Here is a 23,811-nt window from a genome sequence, read left to right on the forward strand (position 1 = left end):
GACCTGCTTAAAGGATGTTTCCTCGAAATCTCAAAAGATTTGATTGTGATTCTCAAACGTGTTTAAATTCAAAAATTGCTTTGGAGTAATATATCAAGACAGAAATCAAGTCAGAGACCATTTTTCATATGTAATCTTCATATGTAATTTAATTATAGTGCCTTTATTATTGCATCTGTATATTTTTTCCTGGTTAGTTTAGAATCAAGGCTTAGGTATAATTAGTGCAATGAGTTGAGTATAATATTTGTTTAGAAAAGTGTTAAAATCTGAATGGAGCATTGATGCCATGCATTAAAAAATGATTAAATAAAGATATATACTAAATAAGCAGACAATAAATAACTAATAATAGATTTTAAATACTGTTGCGTTTATAAATATAGAAAACGTACACCAGAATGGCATTTATTCCCAAACACTATACTACACACTGAATAAATGCTTGGTTATTTATTTTCCATTCACTTTCATCCATCATATTAAGAAAAGTTATATGAAGAATTAATATCTGAAAAAGTAACACTGAGCTTTCAAATAACTCCAATGTCTCTTCCATCCTCCAGGTATATTTATACTCTTCTGCTTGGATTGAATCAAGATTTCTTTTCTCATGAAAAGTGTCAGAGTAAGTTGTGTTGTATGTAAGTCTGTGGAGATTTAGATTTATCAGTACAGTATGTGTGGGAAACAATGAAGAAGGTTATGAAACAGGAAAGGTTTAAAGCAGGATGTTTAAAAAAAAATGATCCAAACAGGATGTTTAAAAAAAAAAAAAAAACGCCAGGTCATGTTTTGTGAAGGTTTCAGTGCTGCTTTGAACACACCCGTTGTTGACTTCCCTTCATTCCCTATTGTTCTTTGTGTGATCAATGTCTTGCTGTAAAAGGAATCTTCGATACTTAACTAAGTGCCGATTGATACGTGAGCAAATTGGGAAGGTGTTTCAAAAGGGTTTTGTGTACACAGACCAGATTTCTCCACAACCTTTACAGCTACTTGCAGGTTTGTAGGCAATGGAAATAAGAATCATTTATACTTTATATTTGGATTTGACATTAAAGCACTGAGCTCATTACACATTGTGATTTTTTTTATGTTGGGAATGTGAGCTACAGAAGAATTTTGCTCTGTTTGCTCGCAGTAAATCTACATTGTCATGAAGATCTTGATTTTTACGTTTTAAAATCATTAATAAAAAAATGCATTCATTCAAAAGCATTGTTCTTCATTCTTTAGCTCCAGGGTTCCTGGTTTGATCCCGAACTGTTTACTTGCTGTGTTTCTATACATTCTCTTCCTGTGTCTGCTGTGGTTTCCTCTGGGTTTTACAGTTTCCTTCCACCCAGCAAAAACCAGAATGGGCAAAAGTACACGCATCCTTGACACAAGCAGAAGTACAGATACTTATGTTTTAAAAAACTCTGGTAAAAGTTGAAGTATTGACTACAATTTTTTACTCACTTTAAAGTAAAGAAGTTTGGGCTCTGACTTGTACTTAAGTAAAAAGTAACTATTACTACTACCTGTTTTAGTGTCCCGCTGGTAACTGGAAATCACATCATATCAATATTAGGGCTGTCAAAATTACCGCGTTAATAGCGCTTTAATTTTTTTAACACGCGATTAATGCAGCGTACATTTCTGTTTAATCTTTTGTATTGCAAGATAAATAAAGAAATAATATCGGCGAAATTAAAACCTTCAACGTCGTTTATTAATGACGTCCTTTTTTTTTTTACTCAGGTATATAAAAATAAACTCCATTGAAAAAATTATTTTGGGATTATAAACGTTTGTTTCATTGATGCGCCAAGTCTCAAATCAGCACCAAATCCGCCATGATTCACACAATTAACCCTCTGGGGTCGACAAACGCGCCGGGGCGTTTTGTGGGATTTCTTTCCTCATAACGCCGAAACGAACTCAAATTACTCAGTCTTTTTTGATCGTACAGATAAGAGTAATACATCAATAATACATCATTCGAATCTGTAAAGGGTCTACTTTTATTTGTACTCACTCATAATAACAACAAACGCTGCTTTTGTTAAATAAGGAAAACAGACAGGGGGCGCTCTCTGCAGTGTTGTGAAGTGGCTAAGGAAGTACAGCATATTTTGAATGAATGGGAAAAAATTTACGAATGACTTCATATTATTAGAATTGTGCCTTGTATTGCAGTCCTTCCTGATAAATATGATTTATAAAAGAAAAATCCTCACTGTGAGGTATCGGTTATCAACTCTTACAATCTGGAGAAGTGTACACTATAATGACCAAAAGTTTATGGACACATGACCATTACACTGATATGTTCATCCCATTACAGTTATATTTTTACTTGAGGTGTTTAGTGTTCTTGAGGCCAGGGCTCTGTGCAGTTCCACACACCATGTCTTCATGAATATTAATTTGTGCACAGGGGCATTGTTATGCTGATAGAGGTCAAATTCGTATGGTCCTGTCAAGCAAACAAAAAACATGAACACGACGGATAGGACATGTGGCTTTGCATGGTTTCACGTGAACAGCTGTTATAACTAAGGGTTTACTCACTTTTGTTGCCAGATATTTCGACAATAATCGCTGTACTTTCTTTCCAGAGAACAGTAAATCTGTACTGCTATACAAGCTGCACATGGACTAAAATATATCCAAGTTTTATTTCTATAGTATTTATAGTATTTATTTCGTCCCTCAAGGAGATATAATAAAATGGTTGCTGAAATATGTGTACTCACTTTTGTAAGATACTGTATATATATATATATATATATATATATATATATATATATATATATATATATATATATATATATATATATATATATATATATATTTATATGTATATATACACTTGCTCAGCCACTTCCAGAATTCCTTTTGTGCCCAGAGCCTTTAGATGTATTTGTTTTACATATATTTACATATTTAACTGCACTTTCAGTTTGCTCAATGCTGCTATTTGCATATTTGCACTGCATTTTGTTGCTGTGTACCTGTACTATGGATTGACAGTAAAGTATTATCTATCTATCTATCTATCTATCTATCTATCTATCTATCTATCTATCTATCTATCTATCTATCTATCTATCTATCCATCTATCCATCTATCTATCTATCTATCTATCTATCTATCTATCTATCTATCTAATCTAATCTACTGTACTGCTATTTTGTTTGGTTGTCGTTATATCCTACCGCTCGGCAGAGGGCGCCGGTGAGTCGCTCGGCGCTGATGTTACTCTGCGACCTGCTCAAAATCGCTACCGAAGAAGTGGAAGCAACAATATGGCGGGATGCATGAAAATGCAGGAAGAGTTTCATTTTGCGAGCGTCAGAATAACAAGCGTCTGCTTTCTTTTTTTACTCTTTCTTCAGTTTTTTCAGCTCACCCCCGGTAAGCATGGCTTTAACTATCTGGAGGAATATTGAGTGGCTGGAATAGAGACCTAATAAATGAATTGTATGGAAGTTTCCCAGCTGTAGAAGTACTCAGGAACTAACGCACATTGTTGTTGTTTGTGTTGTTGTTTGTGCGACTTGGATTTGATTAATAAGTTCTTAATGTTTGCTAACGTCTCCTCAGATACAATAACCTCTCGTTCGGTTCTTTTTGTGCAGCTACAATCAGCATTATCAACATTAAGGATGGACAGAGGGTGAGGTTTAGTGATGCTGAACACTTCTGCTACATCAATCCAACCCCTGTTCCTGGATGGAGGGAGACCTGGACAAGGATCCAAGTGAGTATACGGATTTCTGTATTACTAAATGCACTTACATTTCCACTGGACCACGTGACCAATACATTTATTAACACTATCATCATGCATGCATATATATATATATATATATATATATATATATATATATATATATATATATATATATAACACACATACATACACGTTTTACATTAAAGTAACCAGGTGGTAATGTGGGAGGTTGTAGTTCAGTGGTTAAGGCATTGGATTTTGGATCAGAAGGTCACAAGTTCAAATCCCAAGGACTTTAATCCCCCTCTGCTCAGTTGTAAGTCGCTCTGGATAAGGGCCAGAAATGTGTAACAATGCTCTTCCAGGACCACGGTGATGCACATGGCAACATAAATGAACCCCCATTGATGACACAAAACTAGATCAGGGGTTACTATACCTTTTTTCTTGTGAAGGCCACATCGTTTTTCCTTGCTTTAACAGACCAGAGTGACTAGCAGTATTATTATGGAGATTTTATTCTGATTTAAACAGTATATACTAAGAGCAATATTGCTATCATAATGAAAATCCATTGCATTACAAAACATTTACTTACTTATGCATATGGTTGGTGGGTGAATTAAAAAAATAATTAGACTATGTTAATAAATAGAAGTGGACCGATGGTGAATTTGACTCATTCTGATATCTAGGTTGGATCGTACATGCTAATAACTGATTAATAAACTGATTTTTTCTTTTTTTTCTTTTTTTTTTCGGATACTGGATAAAAAAACAAACACTTCATGAACTTTATTACAAAAATAAGTAAAACTGTACTGGATCATTAAAATGAGCTAAATAAATGGAAAGGAAATAAATGATTATATTCTTTAATAAATATCTTTTTTTTTATATAAATTAATAAATGTTAGATGTGCAGAGAGCAGTTTCGCATGTAAAAACAAACAGCACGTGGTGTCAGTGATTCGCCACTAGAGGCCGCTCTTGTAACGACAGCGAACCTGAAACCTGGGCCGTAGTTTCAGGACCTCTGAACTAGAAAATACAGATCTATACCATGTGCACAAAGGTTTGCACTGCTTTACGTTTATTTGTTGTGTACATTGATATTCATTGTGTACAAGAATTCTTTCTTCGCATACTCTAGTTTATTAGCAAGCCATGATCCAGTGCCCCTGAGTGGGCCCAAAAGTGGCAGCTTGGCAGTGCTGGGGCTTGAACCCCTGACCCTCTGATCAGTAACCCTGATGTTAAAGAAATATATAAATTAATTTAGATTGAACTAATCAGCAAGGGACGGGATCACCCAAGGTGGATGAAGACACCATAGCAGGTGCATGGAAATGTCTGATATTAAATATATTGTTTGGAGATTTGAACCAGTCTGAGGAATAGGTTCTGCCCCCAAATTGCAACAAATCTGTAAGCCCACCCTTGTCTTAATGGTTTTGTATCATGCAGCTTTAAGATTTCTCTTCACTTCAAGACGACCCTGACAATGCCCCTGTTATTTTGAGCCAAATATATTTTGGAGTGTTATTGTGGAGATTTGTGTTCATACAAGGGTATTAGTAAATTCAGGTACTGATGATGATATGGTGAGGGGGGTCTGGGGAGAAATCAGGGTTTCAATTCCTCCCAAAGGTTTTTAATAAGGTTGAGGTCAGAGCTCTGTAGCAGGAGATCTTCTCCTTCATCTCCAACCATATCTTTATGGAGCTGGCTTTGTGCATAGTGGCATTGTCATGCTGGAACAGGTTTGGGTTTCCTACTTTAAGTGGAGGGAAAATGTACTGCATCCAAAGACATCCTATACAACTTTGTGGTAACAGTTCGGGGAAAGAACCACATATGGCTGTAAAAGTCAGGTGTCCCAAAACTTTTGTACATATAGTGTATGTTTTTGAGACATCAAATAAAAATTTCTGTATTGTAGTTGTAACTGCGATCCAAAGAACATATTGTAAGGAAATATAAAATATACAAATGAAAAAAGGTTCTGATAAAATTAACCTTAAAGACAACTAACCTGGTTTCAATTGGAGGTCAACCGATTCATCGGTTTTGCTAATTAATCAATAGTTGATTGTTGGAACTATTGGCGAAAAAAAATACAGAGAGTTTTTCCGGGTTGCGGTATACAGTACGAGAGTGGCCCCTAGGGGCAAATCACTGACACCTGCTGTGCTGTGTTATTAAAGTATTGTCTTTTTTTTCCTATTAATTTTGGATGTAAATGTTTTTATTAATCTGGATTAGTTACATATGGACACTTCATTTCCACCAAAATGTTTTTCTAATGCAATAAATAAACAAATAAATAAATGTCTTGCTTGCCAGGTGAAAGTATGGAGCTCCAAGGAGCTGAAGGTGACTGTTGTAAAGGATGAAGAAGAGCTGGAGGAGCTTGAACATTTTAGTTTCTGGTCCATGGTGCAGCACTGGATCAACGAGAAGACTAACGAGACAACAATGAGCATCAGCCTTTTCAATCAGAAGACCTGTTTCCGCGTGGATCCTTCAGAACTTGGAGTGTCCTACTTTGTAGAATCCAGCCGAAGTGAGACTAACGTGCTCATGATTTGATTTCTGTTTGTGTAGCGGCAAACCAGGAAACGAGCAGCCGTTAACTGTGTTGTGTGTCTCATGTAGGACTTGACATCTACCTCTTTCTGGTGTTCCTCGCCGGAGTATTGCTGTTCTTTTTTGCTGATTTGCTCAGCAGGTAAAATTATTGAAAACTTGCTGATTTCGACCATTTCTCCTTACGTACAGTTTCAACGTTTTTCTCGGTTGCTTTGGAGTGTTTCTCAGATCAAACTTGAAATTCTCAAAAGCCTCCATCATGTAGTGGCACATTGGAACTATTGGCGAAAATCCTTGGCGATAGTTTTTCCGGGTTGCGGTATACATTACGAGAGCGGCCTCTAGAGGTGAATCACTGACACCACGTGCTGTGTATTTGAAGTGTCTTTTTTATATGTATATATATATAATTGTTTCTGGATGTAACTATTTATTTATTTAGAGTGTTATCCATGTGTTATTTAGTTTGAATCCATGTTTATTTTCCTCAATATTTATTATTATAATTCATTGATATTTATTTCATTTAGCACAGTTCCATGATTCAGAACTTTTTTCGGAAACACTCCAAAGCAACAGAAAAACTGTAAAGTATGTGTATTGCCACCCACTCGCATCCCTGTTTGTTGTGCACACTGGTAGTGTTTTCATCTTTGCCTTCGCGTAAATCCGATATGTTGATGTTTTCTTGAAGGAGTCAGGTGTTCTACTACTCTGCAGGAATGAGTACAGGCATGATCGCATCCCTCATCATCCTCATCTTCATCCTGGGACGCTTTTTGCCAAAGGTCAAACTCAACACAACTGGCTGTTCTATTTGCATGGGCTTGTATTCTTTGCTTTTGTATTATTTATTTTTTATATAAACATATTACAGACCCATGGATTGTATTAGAAGTCCTTTATGGCTGACATTTATAATTTCTTTGTCCTGCAGAAAAGTCCTTTCTATGTGCTGATTGTGGGAGGATGGTCCTTCTCTTTGTATGTGATCCAGCTGGTGTTTAGGAACCTGCAGCTGATCCTCAAGGAGCACTGGCACCTGGCAATAGGTAAATATATAGTCTAATTCTTGAAGCTGATTGGTCAGGAGGTGTTGATTTAAATGTCCAAAACCGCACTAGAGCGCTTGCTCTAGCTCACAGTTAGATATGATCTTTCCCAAAGATAGGAGGAAATGGAGGACAGAAAGAAAGAATAGGAAGAAAAGAAAGAAGGGAAGGATAGAAAGGAAAGAAAGAAGGAAGAAATGAGGGGATGAAATGAACAGAAGGAAACAAAGAGGGAAGGAAGGAAAGGGGTGAGAAGGCTGGAAGGAAGAACTTAAGGAAGAAGAAAATAAAAAATTGAAAGGAAGGGAAGATCAGAAGGGGAGGAAAGAAGGGAAGGAAGGAAAGGGTTTGCGAAGGAAGAAATTAAAGGAGGAAGGAAAGAAAAAATAGGAAGGAAGGGAAGAAAAAAGGAAAGAAAGGAAGGAAAGAAAGAAGGAAAGAGGGATAAGAAGGAATGAAGATATTAGAGGATCAAATGAAGGAAGGAAGGAAAGAATGAATAGGAAGGAAGAAACAGAAAAAAGAAAACAGGAGAGAAAGAAGTAAACGAAGGGGGGAAGGAAGGAAATGGGTGAGAAAAAACGAAGGAAAAACCAGGAAGGAAGGGAAGCACGGAAAAGAGGGAATCAAGGAAGAAAAAAAGGGCGGAAATAGAGGAAGGGAAGAAAGAAAGGACAGAAGGGTAGGAAAAAATGGGGTGAGAAGGAAGAAGTGAGGGGAGGAAGAAAAGAAAAAATTGGAAGGAAAGAAGAAAGGAAAGAAGGGAAGAGTTTTTCACACAAGAACTGTTTTATAGCAATTTTGTTCTCTTCGTTGTCTATTTAATTGTATATTTGGCCATTTATATATATATATATATAAAAAACACATCATAATATTGAATTGTTTGAGTGTAATATGATGATTTTGCTGTAGGTTATGCTGCAGTGGTGGGATTTGTCAGCTTTGCGGTATGTTACCGTCACGGGCCGCTGGTGGAGGAACGCAGTATTAACATCCTGTCCTGGACTCTGCAGATATTCGGCATGCTGCTGATCTACGCCGGCATTCAGGTCCAGCAGGTGGCGTTGGCGATCATGGTAGCCGCTTTCTGTGCAAAGAACTTGGAGTACCCAGTGACCCTGGCGTTTAGTCTGTACGAGTGAGTACATCCATCCACAGTCTGGAGTCTGAGAGAAATCTCTCACACACACTCCAGGGGTCTTGTGTGGAGCCACATTACCTGTCTATTTCCTGATTGTGAAAACGGTCCCTTTTCTGAACGGGATTTGCGTTTCTGTTCCCGACAGGAAGCTGAAGCCGAAGCTGCGCTGGAAACTGGAGCCTCGACGCCTGTTGACGGAGGAGGAGTACCAAAAGCAGGCTGAGGTGGAGACTCAGAATGCTCTAGAGGAGCTGAGGAAGCAGTGCAGCAGTCCTGATTTCAACACCTGGAAAACAGTATCCAGACTGCATTCTCCTAAAAGGTTCAACTTGAAATGAATGAATGATAGGATTAGTGAATAAGTGAGTGAGGAATGAGTGAGTAAATAAGTGAGTGAGGGATGAAGGAATGAATGGGTGAGTAAATAATTGAGTGAAGGATGAATAAATGAGTGAGAAATGAGTGAGTAAATAATTGAGTGAGGGATGAATGGGTGAGTGAGGGATGAGTGAGTAAATAATTGAGGGATGAATGGGTGAGTGAATAATTGAGTATGGGATGAATAAATGAGTGAGGAATGAATGAGTGAGTAAATAATTAAGTAAGGAATGAGTGAGTGAGTGAGTAAATAATTGAGTGAGGGATGAATGGGTGAGTGAGGGATGAGTGAGTAAATAATTGAGTATGGGATGAATGAATGAGTGAGGAATGAATGCGTGAGTGAGTAAATAATTGAGTGAGGGATGAATAAATAAATGTGGGCGATAAATGAATGAGTGAGTAAGTAAATGATTGAGTGAGGGATGAATGAATGAGTGAGGGATGAATTAGTGAGGGATGAATTAGTGAGTGAGTAAATATTCGAGTGAGGGATGAATAAATGTGAGCGATAAATGAATGAGTGAGTAAATAACTGAATGATTAATGAGTGAGTGATGAATGATTGAATGAGTGAGGGATGAGATCACAAACGATAAAGTTTCAGTAATACATTTAAACATTGGATTTGACTTAACAGTGATTGGTCTTGACCAATCAGAATCCAGAATTTAGCAACGTCTGTTACAGCATCACAGTATTTTGACTTGCTGCTCTGGTCTCAGGTTTGCTGACTTCATCGAGGGATCTCCACATTTAATGTCCAACGAAGTCTCTGTGCACGCTCAGGAATACGGTTTGGGCAGATCGCTGTTCGAGGACGAGCTGTTCTCCACCGATGAGGAAGACGAGGCAGAAACGTGGGAGAGCGAAGCGGAGGAGAAGCCGAACTTGTCTTCACGGTGGAGAAACGCAGACGGAAACAATTGAGGAGGAGAAGCAAAAAATGGTAGGAAATAACGAGCATCCGAATGTGAAGAAGCAAAGCCATACAGGAGGTAGGACCCAGTGATGAGTACAACAGCTCAGAGACGTTTCAGCGCTGAACTTCATCATGTAGGAGTTTGGATTTAGGGGATGAGAAGTGGATATTTGCTCCTAAATTAAAGGTTACAGAAAACAGACAGTTTTCTGCCATCATTGGCTGAAAAGGATCTGAGATCGTTTTTGACGGTTGGTGGCTTTGCAGTGTGTGTGTGTGTGTGTGTGTGTGTGTGTGTGTGTGTGTGTGTGTTAAATTACACATTTAATTTTTTTTTTTTTTTTTTATGTGTTCTGAATTCAGCCTACAATCCAGATGCATGTATACTCTGTTGGGGTTTGTTTGGGGTTGACAATTAATTTTTTTTAACTGCCTAAAGTGCAACTTTTTTTATTATTATTAAAATAAAAAAGGAAATGCAACATTTTTGTTCAAAGGTAGTTTGTGAACTGGACATTTTTTTTGCTCCTGAAAACAGGTCGATCGTTTTCTCTGCACATAGGTGGGATGACCACTAGGTGGCAGCGATGCTATGTGAGCTTCGTGGTCTGCCTATAATGCAGGATCCTTTTTAAAGACAGGTTTTTATTTGTCACATGTTCATTACATCAAAATGAAATTGTTTCTTCCCATATATATAGAGATGTTAGGAAGCTGGGGTCCGCGCAATGGTCATCCATGCTAGAGTGCCCTTGGAGCACAAAGGAGCAGCTTGGAGATACCAGGGCTTGTTTTATTTGGGGTAAAGCACCGGCAAAAACCACCTGCAAAATAAATAAAACTTAATAAAAGAAAAGTACGTTTTTATTCTCTCTCTCTTCAGCAGAGGAAATGGTCCGGTGGTTGTGGGGCCCCTGCAATAAATGTATTGAAACGTCGGGGTATGTGTGTAGGTCTGAATAAACATCTAACATTAAAAAGGAACATGATTGCTACCATTTTTTTTCACATCAAATGCACAACGAGAGATCAGTAAGACCTTTCGAAGAGCTCAACCACAGAAAAACGTTCTTCAACCCCACCCTAATGGCCAGATTCGGCTCCTGCAGGCTGTTCCTGAAGATGAAGATTCAGCTCAAAGGTCACGGTTTTGATACAGAGATCCGCCGCGAGTCTTCGAAAAGAAGACTTCCAGAACACGTTCCAGGAGTAGCAGGAACGCCGGGAGCGCCGTATCGCTGTCGTGAAGGTGATGGTGTGCAAACGTAGACGAATAAAGTACTTTCTTGTAAAAGTCTCGATACCACCTGGAATTGGTGATACTCGACCCTGGACTTTAAATTGGATTTGCATGAATGCATTTGACCACAGATTTGCTCTGAGAATTTTTTGATTTCCCCCATAACTACTGGTTTCATTCTCCTGAAACACTCGAGTCTGCCAGTTCCCAAACCCCTGACTTAACACTTTTGATCTATCAGCCATTCAGAAGCTTCGCTATCAGTGGTCAGTTTAAAAAAAAAAAAAAAAAAAAAGGGCATTTTTTTTCTTGTTTCCCATTTACGTATTTGACCTCGCACCACAAAACCATCAAGTTCTCTGTTTGCTTTTGTGCTCCGGCCTGCACACGAACGCAGTCCCACGTTCCCTCTGTGTGACAATAAAACCAGATGCCTTTTCCCCGAAACGCGCATCAGGCGACCGATCTGACCTCAGTTCCCCTTTAAACACTCCCGCTCGGCTGATCGCCAATAACCCTATTCAAATAATGTGGTGAGCGTGACCTTCACAAGTCCGAACGAGCTCTTCTGCTGATGTTCAGGAACCATGAGAAAGCAGAAGCCAACACTGTCTCTTTTGTGCTCTTCAGTCTGCTTTCCTTTTTCAGCTGAGATTCAACCACGCGACCGTTTCCTCGTGAACTTCGCTGCCCTAAACGCCGCCCACGTGATGCAAATGTTTTATTTCACGCTGATTCTTCAGTAGTCCAATGAGGCCAGTTTGCATGTAAATCCCTGGTGAAGAGTTGTGTGTTTTAACATACTATGCAAATCTAAACTACGAGGCATGGACTCGTTTTTCCTCTCGACAGGTTTTCTTTCCTGGGAGGGCCGTGAGACAGGAATGGGGAATCCCATCAGCATGGAGGTGGAAACGGGATAACCTCGGGCGGAGGCGGAATGTAAAACACTCGGATTTTCCCAGGGACAGACAGGTGGATCTACACAGGTTATCCAGCAGCTTGTTTGTAATCCCCCCACAGATCTGAGTAATATGGACAAGTTGGGCGTGTGTCGGGTTTCCTCCTGGTGTTCGATAACGCCCACTTCCTGTTCATGAGGTTCCCTTTGTGGTCAGTAATCGTAGGGAGGATTCCCTCGTTGATATGACTAGCAAATAGATGTTTCACGGTTGCCTAGAATACAGAGCCTGTCTAAAGATTGGCGTGTCTATGGTTTTTTGAGAGACACATGCATGTTCCTTTTGTTATACATCACAAACTAGAGTTGTTGAATGTTTAGAAAGTGTTCACTGGTTGGAGATTTCAGTCTTGTGATCCTGTTCATCCCAGGATTTAGATGCGGTGACTGGGCAGGTCATTCCATAATGGATAACACACTAAATAACGCTTACGGATTCAGATCATCGTTTTGATGTCGGTTTCAATGAGCCGCAGTCCAGATCGAATCGCATGGTGTTAAAGTATGGAATGGTTGCCATGTTGGTTCCTTTCACCCAGAGTGAGTCGCAAGATTCTTGACAAGAATTTCACTTTTGGACTCCATTGAATTTCCGTCCAGTTTTTCACTGTCCATTTATTGTGTATTTTTTGCCTTTTGATTTTATTTTATTCCAACCTGATAGCGACCATTGAAAATGAAAATCATAAGATTTAAATATGTAGATTTTGGTGTCGCTCGGTTGGAATGAAAACCTGCACCCACACTGACTGCGGTTTGGAAAAAAATTGGACACCCCGACCCTAGTGTTTTGCATTAAAAAAAAAAAAAAAAAAACAAGTGTGTCTTAGAAACGATAAAAAAAACAAAGTGTCTCCACCGCTGCAACGTTTTATTGCATTTTAACAATCCTTTCTGCAAATTTTATCCTATGAAGATAAAAAAAAAAAATAATTCCTAAAAATAAATAGAAATCAGACACGTCATGTTGTTATAAGAGGATTTATAATCGACAGTATGATATACAGTGCATCATCCAGTGCCTACGACGTGGCCTGTTAGGGGAAATGAAATCGAATTAAACAATCAAAACTGAAAAACAGACATACGAACGAGGATCGTTTATCCTGAAATTCCACATTCATGGCTGCATATTCTGTAATATCCGAAAATAAATACAGTGCACGCCTTTTTTTTTTCCCTTTCTGTAGCTGTAGAATATGATCCAGTGAGAACTGGTGTTGAAAACTTCAGCTGCTGTTTATTCAATAGCGTGCGATCATTCCTGCAATGTCATGCTGCAGGATTATAACCGAGACCTGACGCTGGAATGACGTGAATATAATCACGAGGCGAAAAAAATAAAATAAATGTTTTTACAATGAATCGGATGAGAAAATGCAGTGCGTTCTACAGTTTATGCGTCAAAACAAGTCGGTAAATGAAAAACACCGCGAGACAAGGCACTTCAATGGCGGATCTTATAAGAGACTACAGAGGTGAAAGGTGGCTTAGATACACACCACTGATTAATAAAAAAAAAAAAAAAAAAAGTGACGAATGACTTCTAACCGCCTTTAATTGTCTAATCGTTTATTATGAAGTGACCGATTCGGTTTTGCTATTACATAAAAAAACTGGTGTTTTTGAGAAGACTAGAGATCAGGATCAGGAGCCTGGGACATGGATTTGATATTTTTGAACAAAAAAAAGGAGAAAAAAAAAAACACTGCCTGCAGTGGTCTTTTCATCAATTAAAAAAAATAAAATCAAGCTCGATTGGGACTGCCCTGTATTTTCAACACTCGAACGATATGTTGAAATATGTTTGGTTGAATCAGAACTAACTGTAGAGTCTCCTCTGCAAGTTTCACAGACACTCAAAAACACACACACACACACACACACACACACACCGCAAGAAAGCCCTTTTTCACCTCCGGCTGAAACATTGATCAATTTCACCTGCCCCTAAATGAATTTTAAGAAATTCTAACAAAATCCTGCCATCTCCCATGGAACATGTGACCAATAGTGCACACATTTATGCATTTCGGCCAAAATGTATTCCATCCAAATCCCAAAACCGTGTTGAAAGACCATGGTTTTAGAAAGCCTCAGACTTGCCCAAACTTTAACCTTCAAACTTCATATATGTCCTCTCACATGACTTGCCCCGTATCTTTTTATTAGATCAGTCCTGATGCACAACTTCACACTCGACACCTGCGAGAGCATGTTGCCATGTTGTGCTTTTGTGTATATCTACGCTGTGCTTACAGTATGATTGTCAATCATTCTACGTACTGACTCGGTGGAGGAGGGGTGGAAGGCCGGGGGTGGAAGGGTGAGGGTGGGGGTAAGGATCGGTGCACTAGTTGTAGTTTTTAGTTTTCCCTCCCAGCTTTCATGTATTTGTGATGGATCCTTGAGCGGCTCATTGATCATTTCTTTTACTAGTTTCTGTCTCTGCGTAAAGGTTTAAACAAATAAATACAAATCTGGAATGCGTTTCCAGGGAAATAATAATAACAAAAAAATAAAAATAAAATAATGGGAAAAAATAATATAAAAATTCAAACTCCGGTGCGCAGCCGTGAGTCCTTTCCGATACAGTGCAGGAAGTGACGGAGCGCTGCTTCCTTGCCGTCAGCTTTGTATTAAGAAAAGGCGTTAAACCCAGAGACAGACATTTTCTTCGCTACTGTTCCCTTTTACCTCTCGACGAGCATTCCCGGCTGAGCTTCAGTATTTATTGATGCCGAACAGACGCACCCCATGGAACTGAGGCAGCTTGGGCAGAAGGACGCTCAGAAGGGAGCCTGTGTTGATCAGGAAGTGGGTGGCGTCGTATTTGGTGTAAAAACTTGCCAGAATGTACCTACGAGAAAAGAAAAATCAAAGTTATTCTCTATATTTACGCCATTTTCGCCTTATCCGGAGCGACTCTTATTAATGACGTTCATCTTATTCGTTCAGGGTTAAGGGTCCCTGCTCAAGGGCCCTGCAGTGGCAGCGTAGTGGTGGTGGGATTTGAAATAGCGATGGGTTGTTAATGAACGAGTCCTTCATTTTAAATGAGTCTTTAATGCGACTCAGAAGAATGAGTCGACTCGAACTGATTCGTTCATTCCGAGCGAAGCGTCGCAAAATCACTGTAGATTATGTACAGGAAGCAAAAACGAGTGGTTCGTCTCTCGACTCTTTTACTGCGAGTCGTTTTATCAAGTGACTCCCATATGCGCCATGCAGTGCATTAGACAGGAAATTGAGTTCATTATATAATGAGTCATCTGGCCCAAGTCGGTGATACCTTCACGACAGACCATTCGCCATATGCTATTTCTATTTCACGGGTTTGTACTGATGCTCTCGGTTTAATACATTTCTCTTTTTATAGTAGAGGCTCCAGTGGATGGATCCAGTGGATGGATGGATGGATGGATGGATGGATATATATATATATATATATATATATATATATATATATATATATATATATATATATATATATATATATATATATATATTTCATTAGTTTTGTTAACAGCCAAAATGTCTTATTATTCTAATTGACTGATTAGCTGTAAGAATTTGACTCCAAAGGAAAGACCTTTTTGGAAAAAAATAGAATAATAAAGGTAGAAAATAAAATAAAAAATGCCTATAAAAAATTAATCAGGGTCACTGCTTTGAACTGACAATTACACGTAACATGAAGAGTATAAAAAATTTACCCAAAGTGCAATAAGACACAAAATATCGTCTAATTATCATTATTAAATAAATAATAAAAAATCCAAATATTAAAATTGTTTTGGTCACTATGGCACACAACTATAGATAAAAAAGCTAAAATAATAATCAATCATTTTGTTTGATGAAACGCAATGTTTCAAACTGATGCAGTAGAAGTGAACGCACTGTTGAATATTATCAAACTAGAACTAATATTCTAGAAATGATTCGAATATTTTCGTATTATCGTATGGCACATCGCGCTCTTTATGGTGTAAATTAAATCATTGTTTTTTTTTCTCATCCTGATAGCATGCAAACATTCGCGCTGCGCTATATATAAACGCAGACGTTTGAAGCCACGTGTTGTGACGTGTCGGTAGGATGCTTCAGGTTTAACTCACAGCACTATGGGTGAAATGGTGAGGAATTTCCTTGAGGATGTGAACTGGATGCCGTAATCCATTTGTTCCCAGTGAGTGAGCAGGCGGGCTTTTCCCTGGTCTGGTGTCTCGAACGGAGTTCCCTTTACCGTGTGAAGGAACACGTACATGGCCTGGAAAACAAAACTTCGATGTCAATGCTTAATTCCAGAACTCATCAGGAACCTCGTTCAAGATCAAAGGCAAGACATAAGACCTACTGGGGTTGTTTTTACTTCCGTTATAGAACAAGCGCTGACGCTGTGGATTACTGACTGATATTTACATACGGCTGGATCCTCGTGGTTTCTAACGGGGCAGAATGTAATCCAGCAAATACAAGAGCCTTTCAGGATAAACCTTTTGAAGAATTTTTTTGCAGTATAGTAAAGCACTGCACACTTTTATATAAGGATAATGCAACGATTACGAAAAAAGATGAACATTGTAGTGCAATGCTCATTAAAAGTATACAAAAAGTGAATTAAATTAAGTGAATAAAGTCAGGATATTTTGAAGAAAAAAGGCAAACTTTTATAAGGATAATGTAGAAATTAGGAAAATGATATTTGCCAGTGTTCAGTGTGCCAGTGTTCCCAGCATGCATCACTCCTTTAACAAATGCAGGGACTGACCAGGTTGTGAATGACGTTGGTTAAAGTCCACACGATCGGCACGCTGAGGAACGGGATGCTCAGTAAGACGATGTGTAAGACGACGGTCAGCAGCAGGTAGGTGAGCCAAATCCCCCTGCTGTTCATCACCCGCGTGTTGGGGTTCACCTCGCTGTGAGCGACGCCCACATTCATCCTGAAAACGCTGCCAAAAACAACAAGGCAAGAACAAGTCAGTTGAAAATATCGTAAGTTGTGTGATCAGTACGGGGTAGTGTATGTCATTTTTTGAAAATGTAACAAATTACAGTACATCCTTTATCAAAACAGGGCAATTTACAGTACCATACTGTAAATATGCATGTGTCAGTGGGGGCGTGGACGAGCGCCGGTTTGCGAGTGGAGGGCGGAGCATACGCTGCTACATTCAAATATTTATCACTTTCTTCATGGTGAGATCGAAAAATCGTAAAGCAAAATGTCGTAACTACGGGACCATTTTTATACACTGTATACGGTATCTACTGTACATGTACTGTATGTCCCCGTCTTAGGAACATTTGAGTTGCGAACTTTCACAGACGCAAACAAGTCGTGAAAGTATCTCACGTGTCTGCTGCAAACGGTTGTACAGTAAAACGATGAAAAAGTTCTATGGAAGAAGAACGAGATTATGGAACATGTGAAGAAATTTTTTTACAATTACATTGTATATTTGCGTCAAAGTCGTATAAACCTCACTTTGCTAGACTTCTGAACAAAACTGTTCCCGAAACATAATTATTAGCAGATGCACTATATTTTTATTGTTTATAAATTGACTAATATTTAATATGTAGATCGATTTCTCCTCGCTAAACTGTTCCTCGAGCGCGTTCTCTCAGCGCCGCTGCTGCTACGTGAACATGACGTATCACAACACTACGTAGACGAGTCGTGTCCTGAGAGTCACATAGAATACAGATTAACATGGCAGAGGTAGAGCTGCGTTTTCCTGGAGACACAACAGGATAAGAACGTCTGGTTTTATTTCATTGTTTATCTTTTTTGCACTATGAAGGCCTGTTTGTGAAAGGGTCATACATTAGACGTCAGAAGGCACTTATGTAAGTTGATGATTAGCTGTCTGTCTGAACCACAGAAATAAAAGTGATCTATCAGTATCATATTGAATTGTATCGTATTGCAATGAATCGCATTGTGTTCAATCGAAATCGTATCGCATCTGTAACTGCTTCGTGTGTGTGTGTGTGTATGCACATATATACATATGTATGTGTGTGAACGATTGTTCTAACACTTCAATTAATTAAATAAATAAAGACACTAGCATGCTAACAACCTTTGCTAGCAAAATCATAAAGCGACACCCTGAATTGACACCATAAACACTAAACGTCCGGTTTTTAGAGAACATTCCTGAGCTGTAAACACTCCTTAAAGCGACATAGAAAATGTCCCCTATATTCTAGACGATTAAAATCAACTCAAAAATGTAATAAGAAATGTTATTATAAGACAAACACGCACCTCGACTGTAACCAGGAAATCACAAAAAATCCCCCACTTAGCCCCGCCCACTCATGTTTCTGATTGGTCCACCGCCTTCCAACCTTGTAACTCTAGGAACTAAAAGTGCGAATATTTTTTTAAAAGTTAGTCTAATATTTATAAAGCATTTTTTTATTGATCTGCTATCATAATTTGCATTCTTTCCTTGACTGTAAACAGGGATTGATCGAATTTCCCGCTTGGGTCCGCCCTTTCTAAATTCTGATTGGTTTGTTTTCCTGTCACTCACCTTTCTCTTAATTTGATTGGTCCAACACAAGACGTTTGTAAGCGAGCAACAGGAAACAACTTAAAAAATTTTTTTATGTTTTTCTTTCTACTATTTTATTAATTATTTTGAACTAGGCCCCTTTTTTAGCGTCTGTAACCTAATTATTGTTATAACTTTTTTTAATTTTAATTGTATGCCAGTTTTTACTGTGCCTGCTGATGGCATTTCCACTTCCGCACTTTGTAATAGGAGTAAAGAGGAAAAAGGGAAAACATGCTCCATGTCAATGGTCCTTTATATCTACTTTTTGAATATATTTCAATATAGCATTAATACAGATGAAAAGCCAGGACACTTTAGGTATAGTGTTCAGAGATGCCTATATAATTGTTTATTTGTAATGTATCAGGAAGCCTTTTAGAGATAATGGGAATGTTTTTGGAATTCACACCTTCCTCCTCTTCTTACAAACCGACTTTGACTGCAGATTGGGAAATTCAGTGATATGGACCATGTCATTTCCTTATTGGTGCACTTCATAGGAAATACGGTTTAAAGAGGAGGGAAAAATACACGGAAAAGAGAGTGCAGCTTAGTTACAGGTTTATTAAATATGTTTTTGAAAAAAAAAAAAAACACACCAAAAAACTCCAAAGTTACATCGTAACATTAAATAATTGACTCAACGCACGAATTAATGAATTCATAAATAACAATAAATATTGTTCGAAATAAATAGGTACATCAATAAATACGTGGTACGCAAAATATAAAGATTCTTTACGAAGCGAATTTCACGCCATTTAAATATTAAAATTGAAATATCATTATGATGATTACTTTGTGAGAACATTTCTGCGAAGAAACGACAACGTTAGAAAAATAAATGCATCAGGTTTAACACATGATAACACGTGATCGTCTAGGCTGACTGTTGTAGTGAAGACAAGTGGCTGAAAACACGAGCCGTGACGATGGAGAAAGAGTACAGACGCTGGACGCTGTCACGGCACAGGTAGCCCTCGGTCATCCAGTTATCGATCCTCATAGGTGTCAGAGTCTCTGATGGCTCCTGTGGTCAGATTTAGAAGGTTAGCACCAAGAACGCATAAGTTGCACAATTGAAGAAATGTAACAATGGATTTTTTACATTATTTGTAAATGTCGATTATTAAATCGACACAGGAGAAGTTACCAAATGCAACACCCACAAAAGCGTACACATCATTTATGATTAAATGCTAAGACTAAAAAACTAAAAGAGCTTGCGTCCTTGCACCAAACTCTTTGTATAGTCAAATCCAATATTCTAAGAAAGAAATTTTACCTGTAGTGCTTTCAGGATTTGTTCTGTCACCTCGGCTATAGCTGTAGCATTTGCTCTCCACTTGTCACATTTGGTGTTGTAGCCCTGGAACAGTCCACTGTCCCCAAAGATCCTGCTATAATTCTTTAAAGCAAGAACAACCCTGGACAGGCAAATCTGAAATCAAAATGACAAATGATCTGGATCAGTTCAACAACAAAGTGATATGTATTTAATGTAACAATGAACAGCTATGTATTTAATAATCAAAATGTTGACTAATGCATGTTTGTTGCTTATGCTTTCATCTTTCATGCAGTATTTATTGAACAGGTGTGTTGATCGATTTATAGTCCACATTTTAAACCTGCGACAACTCTAATGTTCAACATGTTATAGTATAGACTAGTGTTTAAGGCATTAACGATCCACATAGTAGAATCACAAATATCACAAAATGTTACATTTACGTTTGCGGCATTTAGCAGACGCCTTTGTCCAGCACTCCGTTGTGTCCTGTTTAAACCGTTAATAACTCTAAAAGAAAATTCTGCCCACCTCAGGTTTTGCCTTAAGACTGTCAGGATCGCACTTGTCCTCAGGCCTGATCATCAGAGGAGGGTCGCTGACTGCAGCCACCACGTTCGGGGTCTCGACCTAAAGGAAGCACAATAAATATTGATGATGCAGTTCTTAAAAACATATAGATGATGATGATGATATTATTCTGTAGCACCTGTGTTTGTATTGCAAAATTGTAAATATTATTACCTTTTTTGAATATAAATTTGTATTTTTTTCAAAAAATAGTCAGTACCACCCGGGTAACATTACTTGTATATATATATATATATATATATATATATATATATATATATATATATATATATATATATATATATATATATATATATATATATATATATATTTTATTTTTTTTTATTTATTTTTTTTTTTTACATTTAAGGGTGAAATATAGATGTTCAAGGAAAAAAATAACACAACACCAGTGAACAGTCTTGTATTTAAGTCCTATTTGCCTCATATTTAAAAAATAATTAATATAAGCTGTTTAACTTTAATATTACTTTCCTCTGTAATTAAAAGCTAATTAAAGTCGTGCAATTAAAGTGCATTTTGGTACCTTGAATTCTGAGTGTATGTAATATTAATATCATATAATATATAATCATATATATAATAATAATAAAAGTATTAATAAGTAGAAATTTGAAATGACTCCAACAGACTAGGAAAGGAATAAACATGTCTGAATTCAGGTTGCTACTCACCTCCTCGTATAAATATCTCGCCTTTTGGTTGAGCTTCATTGCCAGACTTTTGCCCTCCGAGTAGTTCGGGTCGGTGACGCGCACTGGAGCTCCGAGCGCGCACACGAGCATCGCGGCGACAAGCGCAATCTGTTGGAACGGACTCATCATGGTCAGAAGAAATTCCTGCGACCTGGATCTCACGCTAATGATTGATCTCCAGGTTAAATGAATCTCTCTGAGATCCCTCTGCATCTCTAGCTCTAAATGCTCACCTTATTTATAAGGACGGCGATGAGTCACGTGATGCGTTTCCGCAGCCAAAGGTACAGTGCGGCTTTCCAGCGGTCACTGCATCATCACTACTGCTTTCCGCACTGGTTGGAATTATTGTTTTTGTTTTATTAAGTTGGAATAGAGACTGGGAAAGCAGTCAGGGTGCTATATTATAATAAACAGATGCACGCTTATAACAATCGTCATCATTATTAGTAGTAGTAGTAGTTAATTAAACCAATTAAACCAAGTCTTATTATTTACAGAAAAAATAAGGGCTATTAAACTGTACCATTCCTGGTCCCTGGGTCCCAAAAATATTTTAACACCGAAGCAGACAGATTAACAAGAGTACCTTTTTTTCTCACTTGATCTATTATTATTAGTAGTAATATTAGTATGTTGTTGTTGTTGTTGTTGTTGTTGTTGTTGGTATGCATGATTAATGTATCGCTAATAGAATGCAGATTATTTCTTACACTTCCAGAAAACATGAGCACCAAACTATACCATTCCTTCTTTCCTCCTATATATTTGTTTATCATTGTTACAATTATTATTATTATTATTATTATTAGTAGTAGTAGTAGTAGTAGTAGTAGTAGTAGTAAAACCACCACTACTAGTGATGATAGTATTCGTTGCTGTTGATATCAGTAGTAATAATAGTATTTTGTAATCAGGTATAACTTGCAGATTATTGATTTTATTTCCAGAAAACATCAGCATTAAACTGTTATATTTCTTTTCCCAGGGTTGGTACACTTGGTTCCACTTATATTTGTTTAGCATTCTTATTAGTGATAGTATTAATAGTAGTAGTATTTTGTTGTTGTTGTTTGTGGTGTTGTCATGTATGACTAATAGAATGCAGATTATTACATTTCCAGATAACCTGAACTATATCTTTCCCTTTGGGTGGTACCTTTGGTGCCCTTTATATTTGTTTATAATTATTCATTATTAGTCGTAGTACTAGTAGTGGTAGTATTCGTTTGTTGTTGTTGTTGTTGTTGTTGTTGTTGTTGTTGTTGTTGTTGTCATGTATGACTAATAGAATGCAGATTATCGCTTACATTTCCAGAAAACAAGTGGACCAAACTGTACCTGGGGTGGTAAAATGTATTATTTGTATTAGTAATAGTAGTAATCATAGTATTTTGCTGTTGTTGGTATTGTTCATAGATTGCACGTGCACTAAAATCGTGTTCAATTGTACAATATAATAAAAATTATAATCTACATTTTAAGGCAAAAGATGCAAATGTATATAAAATTGTATATCTTCAGTGACCAGGAAAGAACAGTATCGAGTATGGTGTCTTTTTTTTTTCTTTAATGAGTGTGTAGATTAGATCATGGGATTAAGATGATGGATTATGAGATTATCAGATTTTAATTTCAACACAATATTGAAAAGCATGTTGAACGATAAATCTACGCACAAACAGGAGTTTTACTTTTTTATTTATTTATTGTTCTGGGCACATATAAACGTAATGATTGATTCAAAACAATGAAATTTGCAAACAGGAAGCAGTGGATGTGATCACTGAAATATTTATTATTATTATTATTTTATATATATATATATATATATATATATATATATATATATATATATATATATATATATATATATATATATATATATATTCATTCATTCATTCATTTTCTCCCGCCTATCCGTAATTCGGGTCACGGGGGCAGCAGTCTAAGCAGGCCCCCGCCTTCGACCGCTGCCCAATCCTCACAGCACCGTCCCTTACGGTCCCTCCTGCAGGTGGTGAGCCCACGGGAAGTATATATATATATATATATATATAAAATAGAATGCATAAATAAAATGAATAAATCATTTATTTATTCATTTATTTATTCTTTATTATTATTTATTATCGAATTGATTTTGATTGATGAGTATCATATAATTTATAAGACTTTTTGAATGATAATTGAAAAACCAAACAAACTGTGTGTCTATTTGTTTTATTGTAAAGTTGTGCTCTAATATATAATCTCTAATGTCTAAATTATTGTTCATGTAGATTTTTGTGTGACTTTTTATTTCATTATTGGCTTGTAAATGTGAAAAATTATATTAAATAAAATAGAATTAAATATATTTTGTGTATTGAAAATATCAAGTCCAATGCAGTTTCATTGTTTTTGTCATATTCTTGAATTACAAATCATTCCATCACCATTATACAATCTTTTGTCATGTCATAATTTTTTTTAAAAGATTTGGTCATCAGTTTCTGAATTTTGCCCAGTTTCTCTTTGTCATTACATTCTTTATTTGTTTATTGATAAAGCTACACTGCATATAGTTTCATAGTTCGAATAGAGTTCGGAAAAAATGAAAAAACCATCTGAATGAAATGCCCTGGAGTTTTTTCCATTTT

At 37.2% G+C, this 23,811-nt stretch overlaps 3 protein-coding genes across 4 annotated transcripts; 1 reads left to right on the forward strand and 2 right to left on the reverse strand.

Annotated features, from left to right (window-relative positions):
• Positions 1-3,229: 3,229 nt before the first annotated feature.
• On the forward strand, positions 3,230-10,295 carry nemp1 (nuclear envelope integral membrane protein 1). The gene is made up of 9 exons (XM_083521582.1): positions 3,230-3,406; positions 3,631-3,752; positions 6,072-6,291; positions 6,384-6,456; positions 7,012-7,105; positions 7,255-7,369; positions 8,285-8,510; positions 8,659-8,835; positions 9,617-10,295. Exons 1-9 carry the CDS (start codon positions 3,298-3,300, stop codon positions 9,819-9,821), a joined length of 1,341 nt encoding a protein of 446 aa, XP_083377708.1. The 5' UTR covers positions 3,230-3,297; the 3' UTR covers positions 9,822-10,295.
• A 4,105-nt stretch (positions 10,296-14,400) lies between these two features.
• On the reverse strand, positions 14,401-18,353 carry ormdl2 (ORMDL sphingolipid biosynthesis regulator 2). The gene is made up of 4 exons (XM_083521583.1): positions 18,298-18,353; positions 16,789-16,972; positions 16,136-16,287; positions 14,401-14,874 (listed from the first exon to the last, which is right to left on the reverse strand). The coding sequence occupies exons 2-4, from the start codon at positions 16,960-16,962 to the stop codon at positions 14,739-14,741; spliced, it is 462 nt and encodes a 153-aa protein (XP_083377709.1). The 5' UTR covers positions 16,963-16,972; positions 18,298-18,353; the 3' UTR covers positions 14,401-14,738.
• An 827-nt stretch (positions 18,354-19,180) lies between these two features.
• On the reverse strand, positions 19,181-21,536 carry LOC310715252 (uncharacterized protein). Of its 2 annotated transcripts, XM_083521585.1 has the most exons (5): positions 21,403-21,536; positions 21,149-21,277; positions 20,415-20,513; positions 19,878-20,033; positions 19,181-19,622 (listed from the first exon to the last, which is right to left on the reverse strand). In XM_083521585.1, exons 2-5 carry the CDS (start codon positions 21,257-21,259, stop codon positions 19,473-19,475), a joined length of 516 nt encoding a protein of 171 aa, XP_083377711.1. In that variant the 5' UTR covers positions 21,260-21,277; positions 21,403-21,536; the 3' UTR covers positions 19,181-19,472. The 2 variants fall into 2 exon arrangements, with proteins under 2 accessions (XP_083377711.1, XP_083377710.1); XM_083521584.1 differs by having other exon boundaries at positions 21,149-21,449.
• Between the last annotated feature and the right edge of the window lie 2,275 nt (positions 21,537-23,811).

This window comes from Silurus aristotelis (assembly GCF_946808225.1).
Source record: "Silurus aristotelis genome assembly, chromosome: 19".
In the NCBI taxonomy this organism is placed as follows: Eukaryota; Metazoa; Chordata; class Actinopteri; order Siluriformes; family Siluridae; genus Silurus; species Silurus aristotelis.